The sequence below is a fragment of the Monodelphis domestica genome, chromosome 2 (assembly GCF_027887165.1).
Source record: "Monodelphis domestica isolate mMonDom1 chromosome 2, mMonDom1.pri, whole genome shotgun sequence".
Classification (NCBI taxonomy): Eukaryota; Metazoa; Chordata; class Mammalia; order Didelphimorphia; family Didelphidae; genus Monodelphis; species Monodelphis domestica.
In genome coordinates this window covers 194,450,615-194,472,203 of record NC_077228.1, presented here as the reverse complement: position 1 = coordinate 194,472,203, position 21,589 = coordinate 194,450,615, and the positions used below count along the sequence as shown (strand labels likewise).

The 21,589-nt window shown below is 48.4% G+C and overlaps 3 protein-coding genes across 10 annotated transcripts in view; all 3 read right to left on the bottom strand.

Moving 5' to 3' along the window:
- Positions 1–7,410, bottom strand: part of KCNH4 (potassium voltage-gated channel subfamily H member 4) — a 29,791-nt gene extending 22,381 nt beyond the window's left edge. For 4 of the 7 annotated variants that reach the window (XM_007482185.2, XM_056816754.1, XM_056816753.1 and 1 more), the window contains exons 1-6: positions 6,806–7,410; positions 4,305–4,538; positions 3,323–3,460; positions 3,036–3,166; positions 1,680–1,923; positions 1,167–1,324 (exon numbers count right to left, since the gene is read on the bottom strand). In XM_007482185.2, coding sequence (XP_007482247.2) covers positions 1,167–1,324; positions 1,680–1,923; positions 3,036–3,166; positions 3,323–3,460; positions 4,305–4,538; positions 6,806–6,881 — 981 coding nt within the window. In that variant the 5' untranslated portion in view covers positions 6,882–7,410. Of the gene's footprint in view, positions 1–1,166; positions 1,325–1,679; positions 1,924–3,035; positions 3,167–3,322; positions 3,461–4,304; positions 4,539–5,529; positions 5,702–6,805 lie in introns of those variants that run through there. The other 3 variants (XM_007482186.2, XM_056816750.1, XM_056816751.1) reach the window with 3 other exon arrangements.
- Positions 7,411–9,499: 2,089 nt separating this feature from the next.
- Positions 9,500–11,634, bottom strand: HCRT (hypocretin neuropeptide precursor). Its single transcript, XM_001366631.3, has 2 exons — positions 11,030–11,634; positions 9,500–10,208 (listed from the first exon to the last, which is right to left on the bottom strand). The coding sequence occupies exons 1-2, from the start codon at positions 11,087–11,089 to the stop codon at positions 9,810–9,812; spliced, it is 459 nt and encodes a 152-aa protein (XP_001366668.2). The 5' UTR covers positions 11,090–11,634; the 3' UTR covers positions 9,500–9,809.
- Positions 11,635–11,778: 144 nt separating this feature from the next.
- Positions 11,779–18,410, bottom strand: GHDC (GH3 domain containing). 2 transcript variants are annotated; one of them, XM_007482183.3, is made up of 9 exons: positions 18,169–18,407; positions 17,733–17,961; positions 16,394–16,533; positions 15,645–16,158; positions 15,074–15,266; positions 14,829–14,900; positions 14,321–14,454; positions 13,857–13,945; positions 11,779–13,610 (listed from the first exon to the last, which is right to left on the bottom strand). In XM_007482183.3, the coding sequence occupies exons 2-9, from the start codon at positions 17,959–17,961 to the stop codon at positions 13,380–13,382; spliced, it is 1,602 nt and encodes a 533-aa protein (XP_007482245.2). In that variant the 5' UTR covers positions 18,169–18,407; the 3' UTR covers positions 11,779–13,379. The 2 variants fall into 2 exon arrangements, with proteins under 2 accessions (XP_007482245.2, XP_056672727.1); XM_056816749.1 differs by having other exon boundaries at positions 15,952–16,158; positions 16,372–16,533; positions 17,733–18,410.
- Positions 18,411–21,589: the final 3,179 nt, after the last annotated feature.

The following is a 21,589-nucleotide window of genomic DNA, read 5'->3' as shown; positions in this document are numbered from 1 at the left end:
GTCACTTGGACTGTAAGGTCTCTAAAAGGTTCACCATCACTGCCATAGGGTTCTTTCAAGACTCAGTTCAAATCCTATTTTCTCCAGACTCCTTTCCCAGTCACCTTAACTGCTAGTGCTTTCCCTTTGGGACCAACTTCCATCTGTCATGTATAGCATCTATCTTGTATGTATATCATTATTTGTATGTTGTCTCCCCTGTACGACATGAGCACCATAAGGACAGGGACTATTTTTGCCTTTCTTTGTAGCCTAAGCTCTTAGCACAGGGCCTCAAACATAGTATTTTAAAGAAATGCAGTATTCTTTCCACTGGACTTCACTCCTCTTATAGTCCAATATTATAGAAACTGAGGCAGATGGTTGTGAAATGACTTGCTCAAGATTACACCACTAGGAGCAGTTGGGCAGCTAAGTGGATTGAGAGCCAAGTCTAGAGAATGAGAGGTACTGGTTTCAAATCTGGCCTTATACTTCCTACCTATGTGAGCCTGGGCAAGTCACTTAAATCCCATTGCCTAGCCCTTATCCCTCTTCTGCCTTGGAACCAATACATAGTATTGATTCTAAGGCAGAAATTAAGGGTTAAAAAAAAAAGATTATACACTAGTTAGTATAGACTCAGGAATGAAACTTAGGTCCTACTCTGACATTTTTTCCCCCTACCACCACACTGCCTTCTTTAACCATCTTAAAGAAAATTTCCCCTAAGAAATCCTACATGCTATGCCACTCATATACTGACTCCTACTGTTTATTTGTTATCTCTTACATGTTTTGTCACATCTCTGCATAGATTATAAGCACCTTGATGCCAGAAGCTGTGCGTTACTAATTGTCTATCTTATATAATGTCTAACAAGATTCTCAGGACATAGAAGATATTCATTAAATCTCTGTTAATGAACTGAAAAGGAAGACCCAGGAGGAAAACTGAATTATCTCTGGGTTTGGGCTACTCTACACTACCATTGGGAGGGGATATCAGTCTAGATTTGCCATCCTCCAACCCCTCAACAGGAGAAATTGGTATAAGACATGAATTTGAAAAATGTCTTTAGTTTATATGAGGTGGGCAGAGAAGGATGCTGCATTCACATTTGAGGATACTAGAACCAGGGAAGAGTCTGAATTTCCAATGTGGAATCCCATGGGAGGTCACTTACAACAGTAATGTTGAAGGCATAGAGCAGGTCAAAGGGCAGAGCAGCAATGAGGTCAATGAAGAACCAAGTGGCCAGATAGTGAAGGCCAATGGAACGGGGGGCAGAGACAACTTGGCCTGATTGGGACACGTAGGTAGTGCGGAAGTTCAGGATGATATCTGGGAAGAGAAAGGATGAGAATATGAATGTCACCCAGGAAGCTCTTTTGGTCAAGAGGTTAGTAATGTTGCCCCCACCCCACCATCAGCCCTGGAAACTTTAACCAAGGAATGAAGGAACTGAACCTCACAAGGGAATTGTGACTGGAATTTTGGGGTTGGAAAGGTGATGAGGATGGGCTAGACTGTTCTCTAGGTAAGATGGGAGGCTCCATGCTTGGATTGCAGAGACTGGGGAAAGGGGTAGGGTCCTGAGCTAAATTGTATTCTGAATAAATACCCAGGAGAGGGATGGAACATAGGGCCTACAGAAGGGTTTAAGTCTAGATATGGGAGGTCTGGGGTAGGCTCTGACCGAGGATGAAGAGCATCTCCACAACGATGTCACTGACGAGGGTGTGTCGGGTGGCGATGGGGCTGTCATCGGCGCCTGAGAAGCAGACGTTGTAGGGGACAGTGATGGCCACGTAGAAGGTGGCAAGGAGGATGAGGCCATCCCAGAGGGCCTTGGGGACACTGTAGTGAAGGAGGAGGCAGCGGGACCCCCCCACAGAGGCTACCTTGTATTCAGGCACTGACGGCTTCGGTTCAAACACGTTCTGGGGGAAAAGGAGTCGGGGCTGGGGGGACACTGAGGGGAAAAGGGCTGGGGGAACATTGGGAGGAAAGGAGTAAGGGGAATCATGAGGTAGAAGGATTGGGGCTGGGAGGTCTGGAAAGAAGGAGGTAGAGGCTGGGGGTTGCCCAAAATGCAGAGAAAGATATCTCTGAGTCAGTGTGACCTTGGATAGAGTCCCTCTCCCCTAGATCTGTAGCTCTGCTGCTTTGTATGGTTTGCTTTCTATCTTCCACTCTCATATTCACCCTTTTTGGATTAAGCTGTTCATATTTCTGAGGGCATCCTGGAAGGTTTGCTTACCCTGGCTTAGTGCTTGGGTAGGGGTATGGGGCAGAGTTCTTGATTCCCAATGTGTGAGGAGTAAGTAGGGATGCTGTCCTGAAAGAGATGTGGTAACAAGTAGAGTCCATGACTAAGGTCAAGCCCTGAGTTCATTAACTTCTCCCTTCTCAAGCTTTGCTTCTCAGCTCAGGAAATGTCAGTAGAAGATGAAGCCCTCCAGGGATAGTAATCATACCCTCTTCTGCAGTCCTAGTAGTCAGCACAGAAAATTAGCTAATATGGTTACTTGTCTGGGACCAATGGAGAGGGATCAGCTCTGTTATAGGGACTTGTAATTCTTACAGGCTAAGGGGAGGACAAGCACTCATCTTTTTCCCTGATCCCAGGAGAAGAGTGCTTTATCCTTAGGAATCTCACCTCCCAATAATTTTGTCACACACTGATATCAAGCAAAACCATGAAGCAGTAAGTAATGCCAATAAACTGTGATCCTGCCCCTTTTGACATCGCCAAAAATAGAAGGATGATGTCACCCCTCCTCCCAGAGAGCAGGAACCCCATCAAAGCAGAAATAGCACAAGGTTGGGAGATGGGGAGGAATAGAGCTATGGGGACAGAAAGACAGAATATTTGGGAGGATTTGGAGACACAGGAAAAGGAAAAGGAGAATTTGGAAAATGGATAGGATAGGGTACATGGCAGACAGCAGATTATAGAGCCAAGGAGGCAGGAACATTTGGAAGACAGAAAGACAGAGGGATCTGGAAACCAAGAACTGGAAGGTTGGGGCAACTGGGAGATGAGACTCACATTGTTGGCCTTTACATTGCCCTGACTGTGGCGGCCAAATTGGGTGGTAAGCCTGTGCAGAACAGTATGACCTTGCCTCCTGGCTGTTCGAAGCCTAGAGCTGCCTCCTTTCCTGCTTCTAGTCTTCTCTGCTGGGGGAGTTAGGTGGAAGAAAGCATAGTCTGTGAGCCTGGGACAACAGGTAGAGTGCCATTCTTCTCACCTCAGCCCTCCCTTCCTTCAGTTGGCTTCCAAATGGTCTCCTTCATACCCTATCCTTCTCCTTGCCCCCCAGTTGTTGCAGTTACCATGATTATTCCCTCCAGGAGGACCCAGTCCCCGTCCTTGACTCTGGGTGATGTCTTTGAAGGAAAAAAGGAATAGCACCACATCCCCCATCTCATTCTTGATTGGCATCATATCCAGTAGACACCAGAAGGCTGAGCCTGGAGAGAAAGGAAGAAGATGAATATCATAGGTAAAGAGCTTTGATTACTCTGTCAGTTCTAAGACATTCCCTTCTCCCCAAAACTCTTTCCTTTGGTCCAACGAGGTGAAATAGGGATTTATTTTTATTTATTTATTATTATTATTTTTAATAAGCCCTTCCCTTCACTCTTGGAATCAATACTGTGTTGGTTCCAAGGCAAAAGAGTGGTAAGGGCTAGGCAATGGGGGTCAAGTAACTTGCCCAGGGTCACACAGCTGGGAAGTGTCTTGAGGTCAGATTTGAACCCAGGACTTCCCATCCCTAGGCCTGGCTCTCAATCCACTGCCCCCAGGGATTTATTTTTTGATAGTTAGAGATTGGAAAATAATAGAATGCAATGAAAATTAGAATGGAAATATATCATTTTATAGATTAGAAACATAAACAAAATTAGAATGTAAGCTCCTGTTGGGTAGGAATTGTTTTTTTGCTTGTATTTCTATCTCTAGCTTAGTACAGTGCATGGCACTTAGTGCTTAATAAATGCTTACTGACTTGACTTTTAAAATGTGTGTTGACTAGTAACTGATGTCAATGTAACATTTTAAAGTTGGCATGACACTTTTTGTATATGACATTATTTGTGACTTAAAAGTCCTATGAGACCTAGCTATAATTATCACCCCCATTTTAAAGATGAAGAAGTAGAGGGAGTCATAGAGATGTTAAGTGCCTTTCCCACCTTCATATAACTTATAAGTAACAGAGGCAGAATTTGAATCCAGATCTTCCTGAATCTAAGTGAGGCCCTTTAGCCACTATGCAACCCCAGGACTCTTGGGTGTCAGGGGTTTTCTCACCATCCTTTCGGTAGAAGCAGAGCTCAGCTCGGTGCTCCTGCCGACCCTCCAGAGCTTTGTGTAGCCTCTGCAGGGCAGGTTCACTGGTCTCAGGGCCATAGAGGAAGCGGCAGCTGCAGGTTTTCTGCATCACCTCGGTTCGGCAGAAGCCTGTGAGGTCGCAGAAGCCGTCAGAGCAGTACACGATGGGATAGCCCCTTGGCCCCTGGGCATTAGCCAGCAGGAAGTTACTGTCTGTGGGGAGAAAAAGACTTAGGAAGGGGTAATGGTGGGACTTCATTGGGGAAGGGAAGCTTTTAGAGAAAAATAGCTTGGGTTCAAGATGAACAAGATGCATCTGGGGCCACAGATGTCAGGTCCCAAGATTTAGAACTGGGAGCAACTTGGTAGTCATTAAGTTGAGCCATTCCACACAACCATTTTATAGAGAAAGAAAATAACTTGCAGGAAGGTTTAGTGACTTGCCCAAAGACACACAGGAAGTAAGTAAACTAGGGATTAAAACGTAGGTCTAATGACACTAAATCCAAGGCTCTTTCTACTACTGCAAATCTCTCCACTTCAATTCCAGGAAAGGTTTAGAGCATCCAGGGAAACTGGATGTCCAAGTTCTGAACCCTACACTAGACACAGACTCTAAGATAAAGAAACTAGACTGGTCTGAGGGCTAGAAACCCAGATATTATTCCCAGGTTAGGAAATTGGAGATCAATGGCTTAGAGTATGAGATTGGGTCCAATTGTTGGTCTCTAGTTAGGTAAAAGATTATTCTCCTTCATTTGAGACCCAGAGAGGTTGAGTGATTTGCCTAAGATCACAAAATTAATATAAAACATGGGGAAAGAACTAGAATCCACCTTAGTCATCTTTTAGAATATTAAAGTTCTTAAGAGCCTGTTGTGAAGCCCATTTCATTTTACTGATCAAGAGAATTGAAAGCCAATGAGAAACATGACTGGTCCAAGGTCATACATTTATTTCATGGAAGTCAGTTATGAATATACATCATTTGACTCCCGGCTTCTTCCACTATATCACATGGAGTTAGAGGTTTGGGGAAGGGTTGGTAATGCTCAAAGTTTGAAGAGCCCCTCTGGAACCTCTCCTTATTCCTTTGTCCCATCCCAAAACAGCAGAATAGGGATGGGGGGGGGGGGGGTAGGGAGCGAGGTACGCAACACACTAGCACACTATTCTCAGTAGGACAGGAAAGCAAGAAGCCAACCCAGCTGGAGCTGAGACTCAGGCTCAGAGTCCAAGTTGAGGCTATATATTCTCCTTTCTTCTCCCCTTCTCCGCGTCCTGGTGGTAGTTGAAAAAGGCACTGGGGGCGAGAGGAAAGGAACTAGGGCCCCAAACACTGCCTCCTCCCTCCATTTTAGGGCTGGTTGCTACGGTGATAGATGCTATGGAAACGCGGGAGGCGGGAGGCGGGAGGCGGGGGGGGGGGGAGGGGGGGCGGGAGGAGGGAAATGAAGGGAGGGTAGGGCTCGAGCAGCTCCGCATCCGCCCTCGGGTACCACTCTCCTTCCCCTCCCTCTCTCTCCTGGCCCAACCTCCCGAAGGGGCCAGTTCAGCTCCTTTGTAAGAAAAAGGGGAAACGTGGGAGGGGTTCCAGGTCGGCTGTCCATGGTCCTGATCTGGGAACTCGAGCTAGGTGGGATACCGACGGGTGTGGTGAGACTCATAGAGTGAAAAAGAAAGCTCCCTCCTCCACTCCAGAGAGCAACCACCCCCTCTTTAGTCAGTTAAGACAGAAATTCTGGGTTTATGGTTCTTTGGTCTGTTGTGTAGGGTGCACATGACCTTAGTCCCAGCCTCCCTTTGCACTGATCCAGGTCTCAGTGAAGTCCAGGATTTTATTTCTTTGGACGGTTGAGTGGGAGGTAGAGAAAAAGGAGAAAACGGGTTCTTATCGCATAGATCCCAGCCTGGCTTCGACTCCCCTTCTCTTTAATCTTCCCGTCTTCTCTTTCTCAGTTCCTCCACACCCCAGATCCATTTTTACACACCCACACACATTCATATCCCCCTAGCTCAGTCCCTGGGGGCTGCAGTCAGGGAGCTGGGATTTAGGGGAGGGGACAGCTCTGGGCCTCGAAAAACCCCTTCCCGCCTCCGCGGCACAAAGAGGGTCCCTTGTTCCCGCCCCTACCTCACCCCTAACCCTTCACACCCAGAGTCCAGTCTGACTCTTAAGTATTTCTGGCTCCCCTTGCTACTTGCCCCTGCTTTTGTCCCTCCTCTTCGAATGCCCCCAGCCCAACGCATTTTCCGATGTCCAGCTCTTATTCGTCCGCCCTGTCTCTCTTTTCTCTAGGTCTCAGGATGCGACTTCTCTCCAGGGTCCTTGGTCTCCCCATCCCTACATTCACTTGTGTTTCCGTGGCGCCCAGGCTTACAGGACTGGGACCGGTTGTGATCCCCATCCCAGAAACCTTGGGGTCATCTCAGCCCCTTGCCCCAGCCCTTAGTCCCTGTAGCGCTCCTCCCCTACTCACGAGTGCCGTCGAATCGTGTGGCGATCGTATCCAAGAAGGTGTTTTGGGGGGCCAGTAACCCCTTCATGACAGGCATGGCCCTGGGGTAGTGAGATCCAAGTTCCAGGGGGAGGTTAGAGGGGGAGGATTAGCACGGCCGGGCAGGGTGGGGCGCGCTGCCGGCTGGGCCGGGGCGCCCCATGCGCCTGCCTCCTTCCCTTTCTCCTCTCTTCTTCTCCTCCTACGACGCCGCTGCCTCTGTGCTGGGCTCCAGGCTCAGTTCTTCTCGGCGCCGCAGCCCGGGCCACCCCGCCCCCCCCCAATCCCTTTTGGGGCTGAGTTCTTTCCCCCCAGTGGCCTGGCGAGAGCCCGCCACGTGGCCCCCACCGGGGGAGGGGCTGCCAAAGACAGGCCCCCCCTCCCCTCTAAGCAGCCCACTTCAGCGAGGTGGGGTCCGCCTACGGGTGTCTCAGGGGGAGCGGGCTGATGACACGCCCACAGGGGAGTCCTGAAGGGATGAGGAGAGGCTAGCACTGAGAGAACATCCCTCCTTCCATGTGGCCCCGCCTCCTAACCTCCCTTCTCCGTTCTAGAGAGCTCTTGGTCCCAGGTGTGACCCTGCTTCTGTTCCGAGGCCCCTCCTCCATGCATGCTTCTGAGCTTCCCACTCCTGGCTCCTCCTTTGGGCTTCCCCCTCGCTTCGCCCACGCGGGACCAGATACTTGGAGTTCGGAGGCATACTGGAACCCAGGAGCCCCCTATTGGGCTTTTCCTTTATTTCCCCTCCCCCCCCCCGAAAAAAATAGCTTTTGATGAGTTCAAGAGACTGCAGGGTGTGGAGAATAGAAGGAGCAGGGTATCCTACCTGTGTGACCTCACGCAAGTTAACTTCCCTCGACTTCTTTCTCCTCTTTAGTGAACTGACTCGTTGGACTGAATGACCTCTTAAGTCCCTTTGAGCTCTGAATTTATGAACTTATAATAGCCACAGTTATATGTTCCAGAGACAAAGCAAAGAGGGGAGTTTGGTATCAGGAATGCCTGGTTTCAAATATCACTTCACATAGTACCAGACAATTCCCTAGAACTCATCTCCTAAGTCAGAGATGATTTTCAATCTTTTGCAGTTGGAATTTCCCCACCAGAGGTTCAGAAGAGAACTAAACCATAAATCCTTTAAAATAGTCTCAATTTGATTTTGCAAAGTACGATCTCCTTTGGATCCTCCTAACAGCACTGTGAAGCAAGAGTTAGCCTGACTTTCCAGGTGGAGAGAAAACCCAAGCAACTTGCCCTTGGTCACAGATGAACTCAGTATAGGAGGGTAGGTCTAATTCCAAGTCCAACTACACCCCACTGCTTCTGTGGCAATGACTCTCCCAATTCTGTATAGAAGTAGCTACAGCCACCATTTATTGAAGGAGAAAGATTGCCCACTCTCAGCTTGTATTTTTTAAAATTGGTATCTTTCATTTTTACATCATTTTTAGTATACCCCTACCCCCAAAATCCCTTCCTATAACAAAGAACTTCTTAAAAGGAAGAAAAGAAAGAAAAGCAATCTCCCTGCAAATAGTAAGGAAAAGTAACCAACACATCAGTCAGATCCTACAGTTTATGCTGTGTTCCACCTCCTTGGTCCTCAGCAAAGAAGAGAGGGAGGTTCAGTTTATGTTTCTTAAAATAATCTTAACATTTTCTTACTTTGACATCTGCCCCTCTCCCACACATATATCTATCCAGAAAGGAGAGGCTGGAGAAGATAGAAACTTAGAGAAGGCTGATACCCTGGGGCAGTCATCTGTATTGTAAGTCTCTAACAAGTGATCAGGAAGGATATTTTAGGGCAGAACAGGAGAGGCAAGGGAGCTGAGACTACACCAGAAAAAATATGCAGATAGAAGAGCAGAAAGAACTTCCTGACAGTGAAGGAGGAGGGAACTGAGATAGGAATAAAGGGATCTCTAAGCTTATTCTCCCCACCCCCCTTCCCTGCTGCAGGGGAACTGGGCAGTCAGATGGGACTAGGTATAATAGGAGCTATTTTCTTGGTTGCTTGATGCCTAGGTTTTTTTTAATTAAAAGAATATTTTTCTTTTTAGTTCTTCAATCTCTGGCTAGCTGGCTGGATTCAGACAAAAGAGAGACTAAGTCCCTTGAGTTTGGTTCCTTAGACCTTTCACCCCTTCCTCATACTCAGTAGTTGAGGATTCCAAAATGGTAGGTGGTAAGCATAAAGTATGAGATACAGCCTAGATTAGCTATTCTTCAGATGCACCAAAGGTGACTGAGGCTGGAGTAGGAAGAACTTCGAGTAGAAGAGATGCTTTTAAAAACTAATTTTTAAAACTGTACAGGAGTTATGATCTCCAACTGGAGGGGATTTCAGAGCCCATCCAGTTTATTTAAGGGATGAGGAAAGTGGGACTTAAGGAGTTAAGTGGAAATAACATCCTCCTAAATCTGAACCCAGGATATCCTTTCCACTCTATGGGGCTGCCTCTTCAGTATCTTCAACCCCAACCAATCCTTTCCTCCCTACAATCTTTGTGCTCCAGAGAAATTCCCAAGCCTGAGATGACTGTGACACATAGAGGGTATAATTTTCAGACCTTGTCTCAAAGTCCTCACCACCACCACCACCACCACCAAAAAAAAAAAAGTCTGTCGAGATAGAGAGGAAAGGAGTGAGGGGAGGAACAGAAAAAGAACACATTCATCATGAATCATCTTTATTTCTCCAGTACTAGGGGGTGGGCACAGACCTGGGGCTGAGAGGAGGTGGGGAGAAACCTGATTGTCTCTCTATGCCTTTCACCCTTATCTGGGACCATCCCGAATATATAGAAATTAGGAAGTTCCCAACCCCACCCCAGCTACTGCCCAAATGATTGAGCCTCTAAGCAGCCAGAGTCTTGGGAGTCTGGTGGTGCCCCAGGGCTTTGTACCCCAATTGCTGGGGGAGTGGCTATTGGTAGACAGTTGCCTCAGAGGCTCTTGTCCCCTGCCAGCTCTGGACAGGGTCCTAGGATGTGGGGCTGTCAGTACACAGGTGCCCTGCGCAAGATAGAGTGCCCGGGACCCGGGAGCAGCTGCTGAAGCCTGGGGCTCCTGAGGGACTGGGAAGAGGCTCTCCGCTTGCGCCAGCACGGCGTCCCACTGTGAGGATGCCTGCGGCGTGGTTGCCACTGGCTTGCAGAAGCCTCTGGAGTCGTCCCTGTAGCCCAGATAGACCCGCCCTCCTTTTCCCCAGGGTAAGGATGCCCGCTGCATGGTTGCCAGCTCCGTGTAGCAGATCGTAGAGACGACAGGAGCAAGTCTTCTGTCGACAGCAGTTGGGCATGGGCTGGGCTGTTGCCTGGGCAGGTAGCAAAGCTGGGAGCACCAGCAGCAGGAGCAGCAGCATCACGGTGGCCCAAGGAGCCTATGGTGGCAAGGGTAAAGGAAAAGGTGGGCACATTGGGCAGCTGGGGCAAGCTTCCCCCCACCCTGCACCTGTCACCAAGCCAGCATGTTGACATCTCCCATCCACAGGAAAGTGTCATGCAGAAATTCCAATCCCAATAAAGGCAGGAGTTTGTAGAAGATGGAATCTTTTAAGCTTGGCTTTCTGTGCTATTCTGGGGGACCAAGGATGTGGATCAAGTTTCCTCCCACCCTTGGGAGGGCTTATCACCTCCATTCTAGCTAAAAAAAAAGGTGGGAGGGGAGTCAAAGGAGTGGGAGAGGAGGGAAACAAATGTGCATTGGAATGGGGTTGAGAGGACTCCACTATTCCTATAAACCCATTATAAAAGGGCCAGAGCTCCCATCTGCTTTCCATCCCAATGTCCATTTCAATAAATCTATTGATCTTTCCTATGAGGCAGAAAGTTCTCCACTTTATTCTTTTTGTTTCCCCATCTTTCCCTCCACAAGAATACTGGCACACACAGAGTATATTCAAGTTAAAAACAAATCAGGGAAAGTCGAGACACCCAGGATGAGTCCTTTCCATTTGTACTGCCTCCCCTGTGGGACTCACAGACCTAGGACTAAGGACTCCACTCCTCACTTTCCAGCTGCTTAACTCATGGCCCACAACCAGGGTCTGAACCATGGACCTGAACCGGGGACCTCTAAGTCCTCAATAGGATTAGATTAGGCTCTCCCACCCCAAGTGAGCTGACAAAAATGCCTACAGCCTGAAGGGCCATTTCCCATGCCCATAAATCCTATTGCCCTTCTTCTCCCTGAGGTCTTTACCTTTGAAGTAGTTGGATCCATGGTGCCAAGAGTTCTGGAGCGAGGGGCAGCCAGGAGCATGTCAAGCTGTCCAGGCAAAGGCTGCAGAATGCCCCGTAGATGCTGGGCAGCAGTGACTGGGAAGCGCTCCTTCTGAGGCTTATAGTGACCATGGCTTGGAGGGGGGAGGGATGGGCATCTACGCACATACCCCGATCAGACAAAGCCAGAACTAAGAATACCACCCTGAAGGGGGGCTTGTCTCTAGGTTAGGGCTGTAAGAATGAATGAGATGTCGTCTTTGGAGATGGCGTCTGGGTGATGTGGCCCCTGGCTTTCCCCTAAGGAAGACAGAAAGCTCCTTGGAGATGACACCAGTCGCTGGGCATTAACAAGGCAATTGCAGACCCAGGAATCTAAGAACACAAAAGCAGCTCCTGCCTTGGTTAGGGACAATGAGACTGAGGCTGCAGGGAAATGAGGGTCATTAGCCTAATTAGAGGATAGGATGAAAATGGGGGGGGGGGGGGCAGGTACCGTATCTTGTCCTGGACGTGATGCATAAACCAGTGAGGGAAGAGAGTGAATCCTTAGCAATTCTTTATTCTCATCTCTTTGTCTCTCCAAGACTCCAAAGCTTTATTTCTCAGAGAAAAAAATGCTTTTTATCTACCCGCACCTTCCCTTTTTTCAGATCACTTCTTCCCCTAGTTTCAGAAATATCTTTTATCCTTCCAACCCACCCCTAAGACAGAGAGCCATAATACATATAGGTCTATCCAAGTTTATTGTGACACAGATTTCTGTGAAGGCATGAATCAATTGTTTTCTGTCCCTAGTTTCAGGGACTGGTTAGGTTTCCTATGACCTTTGAGAATTATTGACCCCACTGCTCCACCTTGCCATTTCTACCCTAACACCAAGGCAGAGGGAATAACAATATAGCGAAATGAAAATAAAGAATAATGTGTTCAATGATCTAAGACAATCCCAAAGGACTCACAATGAAAAATGTTATTCACCTCCAGAGAAAGAACTGATGGAGTCTGAAGGCGGACCAAAACAGACCCTTTCACTTTGTTTTGTGGGTGTGTAGTGGTTGTTTTATGAGCCTTCTTCCACAGCATGACCAGTTTAAAGATATGTTTGCATGATCACATATGTATAGCCTAGATCAAGTTGCTTGCCATTTCAGGGAAGGGGAAGAAGGGAGAGAATTTGGAACTCAAAATTTTGAGTAAATGTGAAAAATTATTGTGTGATTGGGAAAAATATTATATTAAAAGAAAAGAATGCATTGGCAGAATGGAAAACGGAGTTTTGCTCCTGGATAGTCCACAAACTAACTGGGTGACCTTTGGCAAATCACTTAACCTTTCTGGGTCTGTTTCTTCTCTAAAATGGGAGCATTGGTGTGGATGATTTCTAAAGGCTTTCTTCTAATTCTAGAAAACTTTGTATTTGTAGCAGGGCCAAGAATGTCATCCCTGACAGCCCTTTTCCCCCAATTCCAACATGACACCCCTTACCTGGCCAGTATAGGAATAGTGTCTTGGAAAATGGGAACTGGCTAGCCAAGAAGGGGGCTGCTATCAAACTATGGTAAAGGGAATGAGGGTGAAGGATGGGGAGGAAAGAGTGGTCCCTTTCTAGCTTAGAGGCCCCTTGCTTGTTAGGCACATTCTAAGGGGAAAATGCCTCACCTTTCCTCTCCCTAATCTCTGATTTTATGCCATATCTGTTAGAGATGGCTAGATAGTGTGGCATAATACAGTTGGTCTTAGAGTCAGGAAGATCTGAGTTCAGGTTCTGCCTCGGATACATACTTGGCCCACCATGTGACCCTGGGCAAGTCACAACCTCCCAGGGTTGTGATGCAGAGATGCATCACATAAGAGATGCCCTCTCTTAGATGCAGAGAAAGTGCTAACCTGTATTGATAGTTTCCTCATCCAGGAGGATATTATTAATGAAATCAGAGGCTTAGTATCTTTCCCTCTCCTAGTCCCTATGTTTAAATATCAAATCAGTGTTTATGCATGGGGACAGAAGAGACAATAGGACACATACCCATACCCATTCTATAGGGGGAAAGAAGAATTATGTTCCTTCCCTCCTGGTGCCCACCCCTCCAGTAACTGACTCCCTCCACTTCACTGCTCAGTCACCAGAATTAGTATCATTTAGCCTGGGTAGAAAACAGGAAAACTGGCCAAAAGGGTACCCAAGTGAGATTTTCTTCCCACTCCAAGAGAGCATTAAGAAACTAGGATAATCTCTAGACTCAGAGAGTCCCCTGGACTTATGGGTTTCCACAGAGACAAAGGAGAGAGACAGGCATTCTGCGATGGAGGTGGGAAATTGAAGATACTCAAGACACCACCTTCCTCAGCAGAAATTGGATCAGTTTTCTATGTCTCAGGATCCTGGGCATCTCTGGGGGAAAGGAGGAAAAGGGCATCAATGAGGGAGAGGAGGAAAGGAGAGCCCGGAGGGCACTAAAACCCCCTTGGCCCACCAAGTGGACTTGGGCAGGTCCAATACTGCCTCGAAAACGGAGAGACTTGTAGATGGGGGAGGCTTCCTGGAGGCAGTGATCAAGCTGGAAATAGAAAGGACAGATAAGGTTTAGTTAGGCCAAAGTGTATGCTTACGGGGTCTAGGATTGGGTGGGCAGTATAGAGCACAGGCTTTTCACAGTTAGAAGGAACCTTGAAGTCTCTCATCCCCCTTTCCTCAGTTTTCTTTGTTCCCCTCCCTGGATTTGTTCCTCCCTCTCTCCTAATCCCAGTGAACCCCAGGGCCTGGGGTCGGAGAAACCACAAGTCCCTTCTCCTCACCCCCTTACCTTGTGTCGATGGTCCTCCGACAAGCCCCGAACCCCTCTCAGTTCTACAAACACTTCGTAGTGGGGAGCTGAGCCATCAGAGGAAGAGCCTGTGGAAAGCTTCCACGATTTACTGGAGGGATCCCGGGGAAGGTTCTTAGCTCCCCTTGGGTCCCATCTTGAGGTATGTGGAAAAAAGTGACAGGTTGGGGGGGAGGGCAGGGGCACATTTGGGCATGTAAGAGGAGAATAGAAAATTACTTTTTCATAAGAGGAGGGAAAAGGAAGAGAAATAACACTCCAGAAGGGATGAAGATTAGGCTTCAGAGAGGGTTTGTCTCAAGAGAGGAGGAGCTGCCACCTTCCTGGGAGATCTCAGCAATGGAGACGCTGGGGGGTGGGAAATGAGGGTGGGGTGCTGCTAAAGGTGCACCTCTTACTTAAAGAGCAGGGCCCTAGGAGAGGGAGGTAGGAGAATGTCTTACCCACAATGCCACTCTCTGCACAACAGTAATCCAGCAGCTTGGCCCCTGGCCACAGCCCCACAGCACGTAGCAGTACCTCAGAGAACACATCTTCAGAGATGCCCTCGCCTCGGACATTGAGGGACTGACCCAGCCTAGGAGGGGAGGAGTGAAGGGAGGAAACAAGGGGGTCAAACCCATTTCCCAAAGAGAGGGGCATGCAGGGATGCTCTCTCCCCTAACCTCAGGGAGAAAGTGATAAGGGACTGACAAGGAAGGCAAGAACTCTAGGGCCTCCCAGCAGTTTTAGGAAGAAGATTTGGGGGGGGCTGGTTAAAAGGAAGTCAGGGTTTAGAATTGGGAGGATGTTCTGTGGAGTCTCTTTGCTGAGAAAGCCCTGCAGGATCTCTTCCAGATCTCCCAGCAGGGGAAGCTTTGGGTCCAAGGTGTATCCATGGGCTCTCTTGGTCTGGAATGTCCTCATAATTCCCCGGAAACATCCTCTTGCTTCCCTCTGTGGGTCACTCACCTTCTGACAAATCTGACGACAGGACACTGATTGTAGAAGCCAATGACTTGAACCACATCCCCCAGGGGGCACCTATGCATGGCAAAGAGAGGGGAGTAAGTGGTAATAAGAAAGGGAAAGTAAGGGAGACAGGGAGCTCCCACCTCCTGATCCTCCCCTGCTTTATCAGGAATCCCGTGGCTCCCCCTCCTTTCATCTTGCCAGGTGAGTGCCTAGAGGGGCAGAGGGAAGCAGAGGGCCGTCACCTGGTGAGGCTAGCATCATTGGTCAGCACCAGCTCGTATTCTTTCCCTTGCAGGGCCTCCCCTAGCAGGAGGGTGGCGGGGCCCTCCTCTTGGACCTTTTCCCAGGCTGGGAGCAGTTCCACGAAGGGAGGTCCTGGGAGTAAAAGGTATCCCGGATTTAGCTGCTTCTGGCCTAGGTTCAGTCCAATCACACCTGAGGGTAGGAAGAAGGGTGGAGACAGAACAAACAGGTGAGCCTGGAGCCTCAGAGCCTTCTCTTAGCTTCCTTAAACTGGCTTAATGGACGCGAGGGTGGTTCTCTGCAGTGGTCTCTCCCCTCCCAGCCACCCAAAGGGAATCACCTTAGGAACTACTGCGCTTCCTGCTGGTGAGCTCTGCCCCTCTCTGCCCCTCTCTGCCGTCTCTTGGCGTTTTGCTTGTTCTTCCTACCAGGATCAGATCTTTTCCTCTTATTGCCTGCTCGGCCTGACTAAACCAGGACTGCCTAGCTCCGATGGATGGTGTCTCTTGCCCATTGCGGACCACTGATCTCTCTCCTAGGCCCACTCCAGAGCTCTCCCAACCCCCTGACCTCCAGCAGCTACATAAGCAGGTGAGAAGAAGGGCAACCCTTGGCACCAGGTGGCTCCCAAGGCAGCCTTGGCCACGTCCTGCCCCCCTGCGTCCTTCATCACCACCACCTGCAGCCCGGGCCAGAGCCGTCGAGCCAATCCCTGGGGTCCCTGTTCCAGTTCGCTTTTCAGCTCCGCTGCCCGGGCGGGGGAAGGGGGCAAGAGGCCAGACAAGCCAACAGCCACTGCCTCCACCAGCTCCTTCCAGTCAGCCCCAAGGCAGGAGAAGACATCCAGCAGCTCGGTGGCCGTCCCGGCCTCCAGCACCTGCAGCCTCCTGGTTCCGAGAGCTGCCAGAAGCAGGGTCCGAGGGTCGCCCGCTCCTGTCCCAGGCGGGCAAGCCCAGGTCAGGGGCTTCAGGGGCCAGGGGAGGGAGCTGGGCCAGGGGGAAGAGAGGGTCAAACGGGCAGTGCCTCCGGGGGCGAGGGCCCCCGGGTATAACTGTTCCAGGGAGTTGAGACTCAGCAGTGTGACCTGGAAAGAGGCAAGACAAGGACAGTTGGGGAATCGTCAACCCGGCTTCTCCCACTGCCGTCCCAAGCCTGAACCAAGCCTTCCCCTGGCAAGCACAGAGCCCCAAATACCCAGGTAACCTTCCCCCCATGCACAGGATGTGAGCGGCACGGCACGAGCTCAGGTGGGGAAGGGGGTACCTGCAACCCTCCTCCTCTCCCCCTCGGGAAGCACCTGTTGCATTTCCTCTAGCTACCTGGAAGGAGGAATCCCAGGGAGCAGAGCTGGACAGAGGATTCCGGAGCAGCGCCAAGCCCTCCTCTGACTCCCCTGTCTCCATGTGGGGGTCCAGGCGGGGCCAAACCAGAGGGAACTGATTCCGGAAACTGTTCAAGTCTGCGACCAGCAAAGATACCCAACCCCCCGAAATACTCTGCTTAGCTTCATCTATTTGGGGGCTGGGGAGAGATAAAGGAGACTCTTTGGAATGGAAGGTGGGAGAGGGGTGCCTTGGAAGGACCAAGGGAGGGTGTGACTAGCCTAGAAGAGGGGGTGGTGATCTGCAGCCTGGGGTCTCTCTATGGTGCTGGGCAGGGGTCCTCTTGTTGGGGGGTCTCTCTCATTCCAAGGCCACACTGTGGGGATTTCTGGATCCAGTGGTTTTCATTGGTCTATAGACCCTGGAGGGGGAGGAAGTGTGTATATTCTATTCATAGGATTATCCATTTTGAGATGGAAAGGACCTTAGTCCAAACCCCTCATTTTTCAGGTGACAACACAAAGGTCCAAAAGGTTAAGTGATTTACCCAAGATCACACAGTCAGTAAGGGGCAGAGGCAGGTTTCCAACTCAGGCCCTTGAACTCCAAATCCAGCCAGAGAGTATGGGCTCAGAGTCAGGAAGACTCAAATTTGATTCCTGCTAAGCCACTTAACCTCTATTTGCCTCAGTTTCTCTGGCCCTAAAATGGGGATAATAATAGCACCCATCTCAGGGTTGTTGTGAGGATCAAATGAAAGGATAATTATAAAGCACTTAACACATAGAAATGTTTGCCATTGGAGCAGCTAGATAGCTCAGTGGATAAAGAGCCAGGCCTGGATGGATATAGAAAGCCCTTTGTTCAAATCTGACCTCAGGTACTTTCTGTGTGACCTTGGGCAAGTCACTTAACCCCCATTGCTTAGCTATTCTTCTGCCTTAGAACACTATTTAATATCAATTTTAAGATAGAGAGTAAGAGGTTTTTTGTTTTTTTTTTAGGTAATGTTAGCTACTATCTGTAAAATGGGAACGATAATAGCACCTACCTCCCAGGGTGGTTATAAGGGTGGTTCATACAAATGAAATATTTGTAAATCACTTAACACAGTTCCTGGCACATAGTAAGTGCTATAGAACTGTTATCTGTTATTATTAGCTATTAACTGTAAAATGGGGGTGACAATAGTGCCTAGCTCCCAGGGATGTTGGGGAATCAAATGAAAACATGGGTAAAAAATGCTTCGCAAATCTTAACGTTCTAGATAAGCGTTATGACCCTAACCCACTTAGTGAAGCTGGGCGCATTTGCCAGCTCCTTTAGAGAAACCCACCTGGCACTTCCCCCAGCCGGCAGGGAGTGGTCCGCGGCCCCTGGAGGCACTGATGCAGCGCCTGCTCCTGGCTTCGAAGGGCGTGCCTTGTGCTCTTCTCTAGCTGCCACTGCTTCCAGGCTGCTGCCCATCGCAGGGCTCTTAAGGCCAGACCGTGCTGGAGTGTCGGGCCCCAGGCCTTCCCCATCCACAGCAAGGTCAGGGGCAGCAGCAGCAGCAGCAGCAGCATCTAGGAGAGGGATAGGGGAACCACAGCTGTTCCTCCCTAGCCTGTGGCACCTATGGGGAAACTGAGGCAAACAGGAGACAGGGAAAGAACCAGGCTCCAAGAAAAGGGGATGGGGAGCAGGGGAGGAGAGGGAGCTTTCTCTGAGTCACAGGCTGCTAGAACTAGGGTCCTGGCCTTTGGCCCTCTTACTCCGTTTCCCCTACCTACCTCCGTGGTATTTTCAGGACACCCCACAACTCTGATCCCCCTGCTTTCACCCTCCTTTACTTTTGTGCTGTGCACCCCCTTCTTCTTGGACTCCAGTGCATTCTTCACCTCCTCCCTAAAACCCAGTTTCTAAGGGTCCTTCCGGGTTTCTTCCGGAAACAATATTCTTCTTCCGGACGAGGAGTTGAAGTTTAAAGGGCAGGCCGGGCCCAGAGGGGGAAATCTGTCCACCAGGAAGACAGCCAGCCAGTAGGGGAGTGAGCCTTTGTGCTGGGGGGAGGCGGAGGGCGTGGGGGGTGTCTTAAAGGGACAGTTGGGAAAGGTTTGGAAGTCTAGCCCTCAGCTGGGGCTTTATGGGGAGGGAACGGAAGGAAACCAGGTCAGGACTTGGAAAACAGAGCCTAGGACTTCTGGGTGCGTTTGGACCTGCTGTGAGGAGAATGCAAAATGAGCACCTATTTCTTAGGTCCAGCATTCCTAGTCAGGCGTGCAGCACCTGATGGGAACAATTCCCGAGGAAGGGAAGACGCCGGAGGCAAGGGGACTGTGGGACATGGAGCCGCATAAAGCCACAGACCTGGGGAAAGGTCTGGAGATCTTTGGTGCGAGGGACCTTGCCCAACAGCCCCAGGAACCTCCTTCTCAGGCAGAATTGGCAGGACCAGTCTGTAGATCTTGGAGAACCAGAGAGCTATGGCAGGCCTGGAGAGGACAATAGCCTGATTTTCAAAAATAGAGGAGAGAATGGAATCTCGAAAGGATAAGTCAGAATCTGACTTTGATTCTTAGGAAAACCTTATTACTAAAAGGACAACATCTGGAAAACATCACAAAAAACTAGCATGCCAGCATGGCTCCATCAAAAGGGGGCTCAGTGGATTGAGAGCCAGGCCTAGAGACAGGAGATCCTGGGTTCAAATCTCACTTCAGAAACTTCCTAATTGTGTCACTTGACCCCCATTGCCTAGCCCTTACCTCTCTTCTGCCTTGGGACCAATACCTAGTATTGATTCCAAGACAGAACGTAAGGGTTTAAAAAAAAACAACAACCAAACAGGCCATCATGGAATACTATTGTACTCTACCAAATGAGGGGGCAGCTAGGTGGTAACAATGGATAGGTTCAGCTGTTCCTGAATTCAAATTGGGCCAAAGCATACGTTTTCACTTTCTTTTTCTTGCTTTTTTTTTTTTGCAACATGGCTAATATGGTGGAAATATTTTGTATGACATCACATGTATAATTGATATCATATTGCTTGTCTTCACAATGGGTGGAGGAGGAGTTTCAGGGAGGTAGAGAATTTGAAACTAAAACTTTTTTAAAAAGTTAAAAAATAAATGAAGGGGGGAGGAAAGAATAGGCCTTTATGCCAAAGAACTGGAAACTGAGGGTGACCATTAATTGAGGAATGCCTGATGAATGTTATGGAATATAGTTGTGTTGCAAGAAAAATAATGAAGGGGATAGTTTTAGAGAAGCCTGGGAAAACTTGAATGGACCGACATAAGTGAAGTAAGTAGAACCTAGAAAACAACTTTATTTATTTAAAACCCTTATCTTCTGTCTTGGAATCAATACTGTGTACAAGGCAGAAGAGGAGTAAGGGCTAGGCAATGGGGGTTAAGTGACTTGCCCAAGGTCACACAGATAGGAAGTACCTGATGCCACATTTGAACCCAGGACCTCCCATCTCTAGGTCTGCCCCAGCTTACATTTTAGCAAAGCAGTTGAGGAAGTAACATGTTCAATTCATATGTAAAAGATGGCCTTGGAAGAGGGTCTCCAATTAAGCAGTTCTATGATACTTATTTTTATCAGTGATTTGATAGACAACTCTATCAAACTTGGATGGCAAAGAAACAGGTTGCATACTAGATGACTGCCAAGACCAAAAAAATTCTTGAAAGGTTGAATCTAGGGCTGAAAACCAAGATTAAATTTAATGGGGAAAATGTCTTACTTTGGGGTTCAAGAATCAACTTCACAAGTATAAAATTTGGGACAAATGGTTAGCTACAGGTCTGGAAAAAATTTGAGGATTTGAGGGGACTGCAAGCTCAAGTAAGTTAACAAAGACAGGCCAATCCAAAAAAGCTAACGGAATCTTGGGCTGCCCTGAAAAGCACAGGCTCCAAGAATAAGGTAGTGACAGTGTGGTTATGTGCTGCCCAAGGCACACCACATCCAGAATACTCTGTTCAGGTTAGAGTGCTACATTTTAGAAAGGATATTGATAAATGAAGAATAAACAAAGAGAAGGGTAACCAATATTACAAAAGAGGCCACATTAAGGTTTGTGAAGATCTTCTGAGAGAACTGAGATTACGTGGCTTGGAAAAGGGAAGACTAGAGTGGAATGTGGAGCAGAGGCAGGGATGATAGCTATCTTCAAATACTTGAAATGCTGTCCTGTGGTTGAAGGCTTAGAATTGGTCCCTTTGGTCTCAGGGGAAGGATTCAGGACTATGAGTAGAAATTACAAGGTAGTTAATTTCATTTTGTCATCAAGAAAAATTTCCTAACAATTTGAATTATCCGAAATTGCAAAGGGGGAAGTGGGGTGGTACAGTGCATAGAGTACTGGGCTTGGAATCAGGAAGACTCATCTTCCTGAGTTCAAATCTGACCACAGATATTTGCTAGTTATGTGACTTGGGGTAAGTCACTTAGCCCTGGTTGCCTCAGTTTTCTCATCTGTCAAATGAGCTGGAGAAGGAAATGGGCAACCACTCCAGGATCTTTGCCAGGAAGACCCCAAATGGGGTCATGAAGAGTTAGACATGACTGGAAACAATTGAACAAGAACAAAATTGGACTAAACTACATGGGGAATCAGAAACTGAATGACCACTTATGGGGTGTGTTGTACTGTGAATTCTTTTCCAGGTATGTGTTAAGATGAAAAAGCTACTGAGGTCCTTTTAAATTGAAATTCTGTGATCCTCATTTTATAAAGGAAACCTGAATATCAGGGAAGGAAAGTGCTTATGGTCTCAAAGGGGGTAGTAGCAGTAGCAAAGTAGCAGTTAGCATTTGAACACAGGCCCTTGAGTAATGGATGTTTGGAAGATTCTCTAATTCTGGGAAGGCAGTCTGTAGGACTGCAATTGTAGGAATGACCTTTAAATCTAATGAGAGAGGAAGCATCAGGGCAAAATAGGTCATTTTTTTTTCCTCTGGTAGGTGAAACACAATGATCAGAAAGATGGTTTCTTTAATGTGAAGCTCATTCATTGCTCCATAGATAATGCTATAGCACCCATGATACCTAAAACTGGGACAGGGATAAAAATTGATAAGACAAGGTAACTACTTAAGTTTTTGGTAAAGAGGGAAGCAAAGGAATCTAGCTAAAGCAGCCCTTCTGAAGATTTAAGTCATTTGTAAAATGTGTGGAGTTATCTTCTGTCTTAGAGT